At 45.3% G+C, this 12,036-nt stretch overlaps 1 protein-coding gene across 1 annotated transcript; it reads right to left on the bottom strand.

Annotated features, from left to right (window-relative positions):
- Positions 1 to 77: 77 nt before the first annotated feature.
- Positions 78 to 9,925, bottom strand: P2RY10 (P2Y receptor family member 10). The gene is made up of 2 exons (XM_080366365.1): positions 8,945 to 9,925; positions 78 to 3,270 (listed from the first exon to the last, which is right to left on the bottom strand). Exon 2 carries the CDS (start codon positions 3,266 to 3,268, stop codon positions 2,246 to 2,248), a length of 1,023 nt encoding a protein of 340 aa, XP_080222491.1. The 5' UTR covers positions 3,269 to 3,270; positions 8,945 to 9,925; the 3' UTR covers positions 78 to 2,245.
- Positions 9,926 to 12,036: the final 2,111 nt, after the last annotated feature.

The following is a 12,036-nucleotide window of genomic DNA, read 5'->3' as shown; positions in this document are numbered from 1 at the left end:
CACTTGAACTCTTTGATTCAAAGAGGAGCCGATCCCATTCAGTTTTCTAGGTACAAGTGATGACTCTGAAATTCAGCTAACGTTTGCAAAACTGTGTTTATTTTTTTAAGCATCAGGTTTTGGAAAGAAAAATGTAGGACAAGCTACATAGTTACCATAACAGTGCCTTCAACTTATTTTCACCTGATAAGTGGAGAATTGTATGAGAAATCACAGTAAACAGCTCCCAGTCACATGCTAGCTGATCAAGGTCCATAAAAATTCTCAAACCAACCATTGGAACTAAAGTCTCCTTCCCTGACAATATGATACAGTGTCTAGCATATGAGAGAACTTGTCAGTTCAGACAAGAATTTAATTACACATGCTTAACTGTGTACCTGAGCATGAACCTCTGCTCGCATTTTTAAAGGGACTACTTGCAGTGTGTAAACATGTACGTTTATCACTGGCACGACGAGCTGCCAGTTAAATCAGAGAAAACATTTCCATTTACTTCAGTGGGAGATGGACTGTTTGCCTTCTCTGCAGCTTTCTCACCAGAAAACTAAAGAAGCCTGCAATAATACTCTCACTGTGACAGTTTCTTCCATCAGATAGATATATTTTGATATTTTCACTTATCTACATGTAAGATCAAGCTTATCATACTGCAGCCCATAATCATCTTCTCACAAATGGGGCTTGTTGTATTTAATCAGTATGTCTTCACTGCCTTTTAGAGGAACTCCCGTGTAATGGTTATTTGAACATGGCTACTGTTTGCTTTTTCCAATTTTATTGTAAAACAGTCAAGTGGGAAAATGCAGAACGTTTTTCATTGAGTTAAAATGTAATTAAGTGGAATTGAGTAGTTACATTTAAAATATGCCTAGCAAGTGTTTCTGGTGTGTCTTCTATTTTTGTAGCAACATGTAAGATGCAGTGCTTACTGAGATTTGCACACATTCCTTTTGGAAAAGCACAGTTCGTCAAATAAATCAGCGCCTCTGTTCATCCAAAACAATCCCCAGGTATTGTGAGGATACTCTTGAAGTTACACAAACTGGTGAACTTGGCTGAAGAGCTGTCACTAATTTAACATAAGGGGTAAATGGTATCCTTTCTTGTCACTGCTTTTCATACTTTGTCACTGATTAAGATCATGAGATGAGTTGGTGGACAAAATCATGATGAATAATTTATGTAAGAAATTAGCATATGCTCTATTAGTGAAATCACCGTGGCAAGGACACCTCTTTTTTCAAAGATGTGTCAGCTGAACCCGTTGAGCTGAGGTTTTGCTGGGCAGCTCCATCGCAGGTACCTCTGGGCCTGAGGAGCCACACGTAGAAGAGAGCAAGGACCTCATGGTACCACCAGCATTGCCAAATCCATCTGCACGGATGCTGAGTCCGGCTGTGTCCAGCCCCTGGCACGCTCCCAGTGCATCTGCCCCTTGGGGTCCAAAGGTGAAGGCCATGTGCTGGTGTGCCCCTGGCCAACAGAGGCAGTTTGGGGAGGAAGAAAGTCACTTGAGCAAGGGAAGGTCCTACTCTCTGGAATGTCTGAGGAGCCGTTGGGAGAATTTTCTTGCAGAGTGTCTTGCACCAGCTGTAGGTTATGGGATGTGAGGAGGAAATAACGAGTGAGGGTGGGAGGGGGAGTGCGGGGAAGGTGAAGCAGAGGTAAGCGTGGTGACCAGCGGGGTGCACTCAAAGCCTGGAGCGGGCAGTGGCAAGCCGGGGCTGCTGCGCTGAAGCAAGGGCCAACCTTCACATGTCCGCAGCCCTGAGTGCGGAAACCAAACCAGCCATTTATTATTACGGGCCATTTTCAGGTTCTTGTATGCACTGTGTGTTTTTAGCAGAGAAGAGACCTCAGCAGATGTCAGTGTATGGGTGTGGGATTGTCTCCGGCTTGATCATAGAGCCATGAAGTTGGGAAAATAGAAGAAAAGCTTCTGGGACATTTCCACCATTTCCTAGCAAAAGCTTTGTCACTCCCTTCTGCATATTTTCTAGGCAAGCTAGGTCAGGTGTGGGTGGCACAGTGGTAGGTGCAGTCATGCCAGTTGGGTTGCTCATCACCTTCCAACATGTTGGTTTTAAAGTTTTATCTTCTATACATGGAAAGATTTCTACTACCAAAAAACTCCTCTGAATAAACTTGCAGGATCTTCCACAATGGAGTTGGTAATCAAGTATCACAGAACAGTCCCAGATTCCATATGAAATATCTTCATTCTTTTAAGCTGGCTTTCTTGTCATTCCTTAATTGACGAGGCACTCTCTTTGCTCATGAGCCGACTCCTGATGACCATGCTGCTGTGCCTTGATATCTGGTCCTGGAACTCTGAAGTCATAAAGAAATACAGGATTGGATCCAAGCAGCAGTCCAGACTCGCAAGACTTAAGCAAAAGGGTTGGGCATAGAGCGTGATGGTACTGAGGAAGCAGTCTGTAATGACATTTTCTTTCACCAACATGTAGAAAAAGAAGTTGATGTGGTATGGTGCAAAACACACGCAGAAGACAATGGCACACATTGAAACCATCCTTAAAGCCTTCCGCCTCTCGCTACTGTTTTGCAGTGGTATCTGGAAGCCCCGAAGAGAGTCTTTTGTTTTCCATGTACAGAATAAAATAATGATGAGTGGGCCGACGAAGCCGAAAAGCTCCGCCGTGCCTGTCATCAGCACAGTGGCCACCTTGCTGTCGATCTGCCGGACCTGAAGGTCTGCAAAGCAGGTATTTGTGTTTTTGGCCAGGCCATAGCTCCGCATGATGGGGAACGGCAAGCATGCCACCCCAACGAAGAGCCACACCACAGCGCTGATAGCTACGTCATACCGCCGCTTCCAGTCCTTGGCTTTGAATGGTTGATACAGGAAAAAATACCGCTGGATGCTGATGCAGGTGAGGAAACAAATGCTGGCATACATGTTGAGGTACTTCAGGTAGAAACACAGTAAGCAAAGGAACCTCCCGAAAGGCCACGTGGAGTTAATGTAATAATATATTCGCAGTGGCAGCGAGAGGACGTGAGCCAGGTCGGCCACGGCCAGGTTGATCATGAAAATGACGGCTTTGTTCTTCTTGCTGATGAAGCGGCACAAGACCCACAGGGCAGCGCTGTTTGCCAGGAGGCCGGGGATAAATATGAGGGTGTACGTGGTTGCGTACAGGCTGTTTTTGAACGTTATGTTGTGACTGGAGCAGGTCTGGTTGCTCTGTGTCATGACTGGGCTGCTGGAAATTTCTGTTGTGGTATAGTGTGGGTGGGTCATTCCTGTAGAGGACAAAAATAGGGGCTGTAAAGGCAAAGGCACTGCAAGAGTTGTCAATATTCACATTTGCATTTCTTATTTGACTATTCAGTAGAAAATAGAGGTTTGGAAATGTCTTCTGTGTAAAGCGTCCTGCTGTCTTCTTCAAAGCTGCCCTTTCAGAGGTCTCCCACTATTCGCACAGAGGTGGGGAACCATTCCTGTTGCGTCAGTCCCCTTGCTGGGCTGTCTGAGTGCCATAAGTATGGGTGAAGCTGGGCCGTACTGCTAATAGAGGAGCAGGAGAAGCTGCCTGTCCTAGCCATCTCCTCAAGGTCATCTGTAGTTTGGTCTCTGGGTAGCGGGGGAGGAATACGTGGAAGAGAGGTGTGCCACAGCCCAGCTTCAGCACATGATGAACCACATGGCCCGATGACCAAAATGTGGGTGCCAACCTCTGAATCATACTGGCCATTAAGTTGTACGTTGGGCAATGTGGGGGTGACATGTCTCCTGAACCCATCAGTGGACCTCATGGACCCATCTTCTCTAGCATGGTGGGGACAGGCCATGTGCAAAAGGGTGGCAGAGTTTGGCTGTTGTGAATGCAGCCAATGCTCCTGAAGTGTGCTGCCCGTGTATTTAATGTACTCTGCTAATGTAACAAGCAGAGACCTAATCAGATCACCAGCTTCCATTCCTCATCACCCCAGCAGCCTCAGTGTAGCACTATTTTCCATCAGATAATTTTATTTTTACATGCTGCTAATTTCTGGCTCTCCTTTGAATCAGATGAGTACGGGTGGTGAAACGTCTCATGTTTAACTGCTGGGCCATCTTTCTTTTGTCAGCTTGTGTAACTGGGACTTGTCTTCAGTAAGGCAACACAGGTAGGAGGAGTTTGGCTTTATTGGGTATTTCCCCATAGGGTTATAATTCTCATTACAGTGATTCCCTCCTGTGTCTAATCTAACTTAAAATTGAATATTAGCTTCCTATTTCATATGGCACTGCAGACACTGATTCATTCCTTCTGACTCATTTCCTGCACACTGGCAAGGGACATTTGCCAGAATAAGTGTCTCCTTAGGTACATATTAGTAACCTGTACCCTGTTACTAATGTTTTTTTCCTTCGTGTTACAAAAAAAAAAAAAAAAAAGAGTAGAGTTTAGAGCTCTCAAGTGACAAAGCTGTTTTCAGCTTGTTAATCATTGCAGTACTTGGACTTGGCAGCTCATACAGACACAGTTCAAGGCTGCTACGGAAGGGTTGTAAGTCAGACTCCAGAAATGTCCAGACATGGCAAGGTCCCAGTATGGGACACAGGCCACCCTCACCATGGGTGCAGTGGCTCTGGCTGACGCTGAGGGTGAGCAGAGCCACCTAACCAATGCTCCTGCAGGCTCCTCAAACAGATGTTGCTGCTAACTTTCTTGCTTTTCTTTTTAAATTTGTCTTTCATTTTCTCACAATCTTCAAAAAGCAAGGTCTGTTGTTTATCTCCTGCAGCACCCTCAGCTCAAGCAGCTGGGCTGCATCCTTCAGTTACACCAGACATCAAAGAAATGCTGCAGTCAAGAAACCCTCTGTCTAATCCCTTTCATTTCACCAAGATGGCATGGGTACACGGGGGCCAGGCGTCTCTGGGCACACCTCCTAGGCTGCTTCTGTCCCTCTCTGGCAATCCCTCCAGTCTGCAGTTCGCTCCCAGTAACTTTTGCCCCAAGGCAGCTCTGGGATGAGATGCTTTGCTCCGTGGTGGGGTGTCCCCAGCTGCCCCCTCCAGGACACCACAGCCTTGCTGCTATCGTGAGGCCATAACGTGCCCATGGGGTGGAAAGAGGCTCAGAGGGTGCTGGAAACAAGAGGGAAAGATGCATCTGGCCTGTGGTCTTATCTCCACTGGTCTGAGAAGCAACATTGGAGGCCTGCTCTCCTTTCTGGTGCTCCTCAGGACACCAAGACAGGGAGTGGACAGGGAATGGAGCTGAGCACCGGGGTGTTCACTCAGGGCATTGCTTCTCAGAGCAGTAAATTTGGGTTATATCCCTTTCCTTGAGAGTGCTGTGAATTTCTGGCGCCCAGGACGTTTGTGATCCCTTTCCATCTGGTTTGTCTGCAGCTCTAGCTGGCCGTGCTCTCTGCTGCCCTTGTCTGTGGCAAGAGCACAGCTCATTACACCTGATTTTGGCCCCTTCAAGGGACCTCACACTTTGCCAATAAGCCATTAAGAGCAACTTTCAAAGTTACTAGCTGCCTGCTTTCCCCTGCATGTCAAGGTTAGACTGACTGGCGGGTGCTCCTCCAAAACACAAGTGTTAGATGGTTGCTGAAACCACGGAGGGTTAGGTACATTTGCAAAATGTTCTATTTTAAGGACATGCTTATATTTAAATGCTGGCCAGTGAAGACATGTTCTTCAGTTCAAATGAGTCATAACAGTCAATGTGCTAATTGAGGTCCCTAGATACAGTTAGGCTTATTTACACTTCATATGACAGCTAATGACCAGACCACAAGGTCAGAAATCAGAATAAGTGCAGGCTGCTGACTCAAACTGGCCTCTGAAAGGAACCGTTTTGGGTAAACTGTGTCCGGGACGTGTCTGCTGTAATATGAGGGTGATGCTCAGTGCACCCGCTTGATACCAGCATTCAGCCTTCACTTTCTGATTGCAGCAAACTGATAGACAGGAGGACAGGGCTGGGCTGCAAGGGCTGCAGGGTGCCCGAGACCCTGGTGGAGCTCACAGCACGCAGAGGTTCCCCCTTGGCCTTCATCTTCGTTTGCTAATTGTCCACAAGGTGTCAGAGTTAATCAAGATTTCATTTCTTTGCCCTCCTCTTTAAGGTATTTTTCTCTTTAAGGTATTTTTCTAACCCCCAAGGGACCAGGGCTGTCTGAGTGGCAGGAGGTGGAGGTGGTGGTGTGATCGTGTTCTCATGACTTTGTGTTGCTATCTTCTAGGGTGATCCCAAATGATGGGGATGATCTTAAAAGTCTTTTCCAACCTAAATGATTCTATGATTCTATAAGCAATAGGACAAGAGGAAATGGCCCTAAGTTGCACCAGGGGAGGGTTAGATTTGGATATTAGGAAAAATTTCTGCACTGAAAAGGTGGTCAGGCATTGGAACAGGCTGCCCAGGGATGTGCTGGAGTCCCCATCCCTGGAAATATTTAAAAAACATGTAGATGTGGTGCTTAGAGGCATGGTTTAGTGGTGGACTCAGCAGTCCTGAGGTAGTGGTTGGCCCTGATGATCTTAAAGGTCCTTTCCAACCTTAACAATTCTATGATTCAAATTGAAAAAGTCTTGTGTTGCTGAAAAAGTGATATTAGGAAAAAAGTGCTGCCAGGGGTAGTCCTCGTTGCCAGTATTTACAGGTAGAAAAGTCCTAAAAAGCTGCACTTTGATGGAGACCAGGGAGCTGCTTTGACAAAAGGTTATAAAATCTGATCAGTGGAAATGTGAATGATGTCCCATCCCCACCACCCCGAGCAAATGTAAAACTGTGTTTGATGAACAGGAGATGTATGGCCCGTGGAGTCAGAAAAAGCCTCTCCTTGGCATCTGAAGGACTCAGCATCAGGCCATTTACAGTGAAGTGGACTGAGCAGGATGACCTGGCTGGCAGTGCAAAAGCCTTGACGCAATTAATATATACGTGGGTGATGTCTGCTGGCTCATCAGAACAGGGCACTTTCTGAGAACAAATCAAAGTCATAAAAATATAATGAGATTAAACCATCTCTTAAGACAAAATGCACCCAGGCATATGCACAGGGGACGAAAATGATTGTTTCTGTCCTTCCTCCCACTTCTCTTGTTGAGATTAAAGCTTCATCCCACACTGTCCCCTTACCTTCACACCCGTGCACAAAAGCAGACACAAAATTTCTGTCTGAAATTAGGTCTCCAAAGCTGTAAAGAAAGCAAACCCATTTGCTGCAAGATGTGTGTACAGCAAAGGTAGAAGTCTGAAAAGCTCCATCAGATTTTATCAATGCCTATTTACGTATTGCAGGGAGACAGCTCTTACTGCAACTTAGAGTATGAAATTTACCAAAAAAATTGGTACTAAATAAATATACTGTTATCTAACTTCTATTTTTTACATTTTAATTAGAGTCTGTTTTTCTGAGGCTGTTGCGGTAAGGACATAATTAAGTGCGCATGTTATTACTTGTAGCTGGAGGTGTGGAAACTAAACATGGCATTTCTAGGAAAAAGATGTTCATCTTGATAGGACTGAGAAACACTGGAATGTCATTCCAGAGTCCTGGATCTTTCTGGCATGCCCATCAGCAGACTGGTTAATTGATTTGATTAAGACACAAATTCCTCTACACTCTGCCCTCATTGCATGGCCATGAATGTCTCACACTATTGCACTCACTTCGGTATGAAACCACTGCAGTCAGGAGTGGAAAGTTCTACAGTTAAGGGTACTTTTTCTGGTTTTCATCTTCCGCAAAAAAAAAAAAAAAGGGCAGATCTGGGTTGTCTGATCGGTTGTGATGAGTTGTTTTCAGTTTGCAACACTAGCCTAATTCTCATTTCTGCAGCTCAGGCAGCTGAAGAAGCAGGGCATGCTCAGGCAGCAGGACCCCGGCAGCCTCACTGGAGCGCTTGCCCCAGGCTGGGTGTAGGGCTGTCCCATGGATGAACTTCCATCATGGATGCAGCTCCTATGGCTGGTGATGATTGCACAGGAGCCAAGGTCCCAGCACTTTCACTTGACACCAGAAAACATGCCTTTGAACAAAAAATTCAGACTCTTCACACACCCGACTGCTCCAGCCTGATGCTGAAGTCCTCTCCTACGTACATCTGCAGCAAACCAGATCTGACATACCGGCTCACCTTCGGTGCAATTCCCTTTCAATTTACTTTAAGAAATTTCAGATTCAGGGGCCACCCACTAGAATCCTGTCTATGAGTGCCGAACTGTGGATGTGCTACTTTGCTGAGCTCCCCTCAAAGCTGAACTGCCAGTGCAAGTGAACCTCAAGCCCACCAATAAACCACCTTTTACAAAATACAATTGGAAAGCTTCAGTCCATGAAGTAAGTTAAGTTTTAATCCAGACCAGTGACTGCAGTCTGAATTAGGAATTAAAACTGCCTCAGGATTCTCATTAACAAAGCCAGGTCCAAGCAATCCTGCTATTTTTGTCATCTTGTGTCCCCCTGACTAATATTTATTTCCTACTGCTGCAACTCAATCAAAGAGCACTGGATGGTACAAAGACAGGCAGCATGTACATTATTTTTATGATAATATAAATCGCCACTAGAAAATACAGATTTGCAAGTTTCCCTTACTGTCAAGTATGATTTTAAAATAAAATCTATTCCCTCAGAAATCAGGCAAAAGAAGGAAATTGTGCCTAGCAATGACACTGGAGAGCAGCTGGAGAACCGCTAATTGCCCACGCAAAAACATTTTGCTTTCTCTAGCAACAGCAATTTCATGCAGCCGCTGTTTCAACTCCTCCATGTGTTCATACAGAGGATTGGCGCGCAAAGAGGGCTGCTGTTTTTTCACGACTCAAAGTGCCACAAACCTCCTCCTGGCAAGAGCCAATCCCTAAGAAAAAGTCTGAGGAGAGCAACTGCTTTTGTAGGAAACAGCACAAGCCCGTTAACGTTGGTTATAGTTCACAAAGAGAGAGCTTAAAAGCAGCCTTACCTTTTCAGGCAGGAACCCCGCTAAGCGCAACTGTGCTGTCAGGAGGAAGTTCAGTGCTCTGTCTGCACCGCAGCAGCCTTGTTTACATGTGCACGGTGTCCTGAATGACATCACTGGGTGCTGCAAGGTGCTGCTTTGCCTGCGACTCAATGCTGGGGCTGCTACCGGGGTGGGTGCCCGGCTCGCAGCCCCCACCTGCTTCTGTGGGACTCGCTCGGCTCTGAGTCCTGGCCAGGCATATGCACAGTTGCCCAAAAATCAGGTTTGTGTGCCTCCATCCTAGGTGTTTTCTCTACTGCTGCTCTGCCAGGGTGACTTGGCACCCCTTAGGCTGCTGTGAGGGAGAGGGTCCCAAGTGGAGCTGGGTGCTGCTCTGTGCAGGGCACCCCTTCCTCTTCTCCCACTCTTCCTCCTCTCCAAGCACAGCTCCAAGCTGACTGTGGAAACACTCCAGAGGTTTCTGCCTGCTTCTCCCTGGGAAGTTTAGCTTTGTTCTCACCTCCTGACCATCAAATCACAGATCATTTAGGTTGGAAAAGACCTTTAAGATCATCGAGTCCAACCGTTAACGCAGCACTGCCAAGCCCACCACTGACCCACGTCCTCTTCAGTCCCAAGGGGCTGTGTGAGCCGCTCAGCTGGTGGTTGCTCTGTTTCACCTCGCACTAAGTCCTCTTGCTGACGGAGTCTAACTTCCCAATGGCTTTTTATAGCGCTCGTGTGAGCCTTGCTTGACAGTTCTCTTGAACGAAATAAAGAGGCAGCTCAGTTTGCACTTGGCTGGAGCTCGCTGCCAGCAATGTCAAATGGTGGCACTTCTGAAGTGGCTTCAAAAAATGGGGTGAAATCCAGCCTCACCCTTTTCCCAGGGGGGAAATGCATTAGTGAGGATAGGGATTTACCCACTCAGAGGATCTAATTGGATTTTCAGAAGGCCGCTGGGAATCTGATCTGTTTTCCCTACTCAGGATCAGCCCCTGGCTTGCAGCGCACAACTGTCCCTGTAGCTCAGCAGTGCAGCTCTGCTGTGTCATGGTTTAAGGGTGTGAATCAGCTGCTACCTGACGTGGGGACAATGTAGGCGATGCCTGACTGCTCAGAAACTCAGAAACCCGAAACCAGTGGCTCTGGCTCAAATAAGAATGCCCCACAATGAATGCCCCCTACAACGCAGTGCTGTGCTTTTATGGCAGTCCTGTTTCCATGAATTGTCAAAGGAGGTTGGGAGACTGTCAGATGTTTATTTTAAAACTATTTATATGGGCTTCATGAAAAGCAATAGTGAGCTTTTGGCTGATGTTGCAATATTTATCAGTACATCCTGTTTAGCTGATTTTTTTAAGTTGTTGATTGCAATGGAAACATTTGCTGGAATTTATCCAGTCACAAAGTTGTCTTTAACATAAAATCACCACACAATACTCTGCAGCCCAACAAGATAAGCAGAGGCTCATTTGGGAACAGTAATTCAGAGACAGTTCGCTGATTGACCTGACTAACGTTTGTGGAAAACAAACATTATCAGCTCTTCTGCAGATGCTCTCTTGTCTGTATGAACTTCCATCCATAATGCTTTCAGCCCTCACTCAGTTGTCACTAATAGACCTGACTGATTTGAGCAAAAGCCACAATCTTTGTGGGAAGGAGAGGTTAAGTTAATCACAGCTGCACCTGTACATGTCAGTACGTGAAACACTGCAGTTAGAAAAGTAAACTATAACAATAAAAGAGGTTGCTTGTGAAAAGACACTACATACTTAAATACAGGTCTGCTTACAGTAAGAAGAGATGTAGCTACCGTTGCTCTCTACTCATGCACATAAATTGTTCTGGCAGCCTGGTTTAGGGCACATTGTTATATGAGAAGTGTAGGGCCAAGAAAGGGATGTAAAGGCACAAGTTATAGCGCCTGCAGAATCGTTCTGCTGAATTTCTTCATGCTTAAATTTACACAGTTGAAGAGAGGGGATAACATTTTCCTGTCTGAAACTGAAGGATGTTTGTGGCTGGGACTTTTGTAAGACTCAGCTAGAAGATTACAAACATCTAAGTGACCCCGTTCAGTACCATGCATGCTTGGTACTGGATGAGGACTATGGTATAGTCAGCCTGGAGGATCTGAACCTTGCTTACCAGTATTGCATATCAGTTATCCTGCAGGCAAGGAGTGAGGAAGTGGCTTTTTCTGCTGATAAAACTGAACTTATTCTAGGGATTTTGCAGACAGTTACACTGGTTATAGATGTGCTCTCCCTACAGATCTGTTTGCCCTAATTATGTAGGTAAAACTTCAGTTTGTATAGCATGCCAAAGACTGTTCCCACTCTCGGTTATTGCTTACCAGAATCATGAGCTTGCCAGAAATATTTGCTACCATAATTACCTATATTAGAGGAGAGCTTGACTCCGGCAAAACAGCATGGGCAATATTTCCTGGAGTTCAGAGAAGGGGCTTGACCTCAGTTTTATCTGTGCTGCTCTGGGTTGGTTAAAGTCATGAGAGCAATACACACTCTTATGGCTTAAATGCCAAAAGCAGCTCCACGTTTGCCTGTTTGTTCATTAGGAAGCTTGTTTCAAGAATGAATGCATGTAGAAACGTGTTACTCTGCCTTTTTCATGCTTCTGTTTCCTTTCTGAGTTCTTTTCAAAACCCAAGATTATGTTGCTACTATGTGTCGTACCAGGCAATAACAGCATCAGTGCATTTTAGCTCATGGAATATTTGAAGCAGGGTTTTTTAAATATGCATATTTTCCATATGTATAAGGGAAGAAGTCACATAAGGAAAAAAATCAATCTCCGATGAAACAAATTACAGCTCTTTAGGAAGAACCAGGGGGAAAACAATTGCATGTCTAAATTATTATTAGTATCACTAATATTATGTAATTATTAGCATTTGCTTGAAATAAAGATTTAGAGTTAGATCTTATGTCATAGCATGGAATACAAATTTAGTTTACTGTCAACTCAAGCCTTTGCGGTACAGAAAAGCAGATATTCAGTGAAAGATACTACCGGAAAGTTATATGAGTTTCATCAAAAGTTGTATTATGACAGACAGAAAGTAAATATTTGTATCCTGATTG

The sequence above is a fragment of the Falco punctatus genome (assembly GCF_963210335.1).
Source record: "Falco punctatus genome assembly, chromosome: 15".
NCBI classification, from domain to species: Eukaryota; Metazoa; Chordata; class Aves; order Falconiformes; family Falconidae; genus Falco; species Falco punctatus.
Note: the sequence above shows the minus strand (reverse complement) of the source record. Positions and strands in the feature narration are given on the sequence as shown.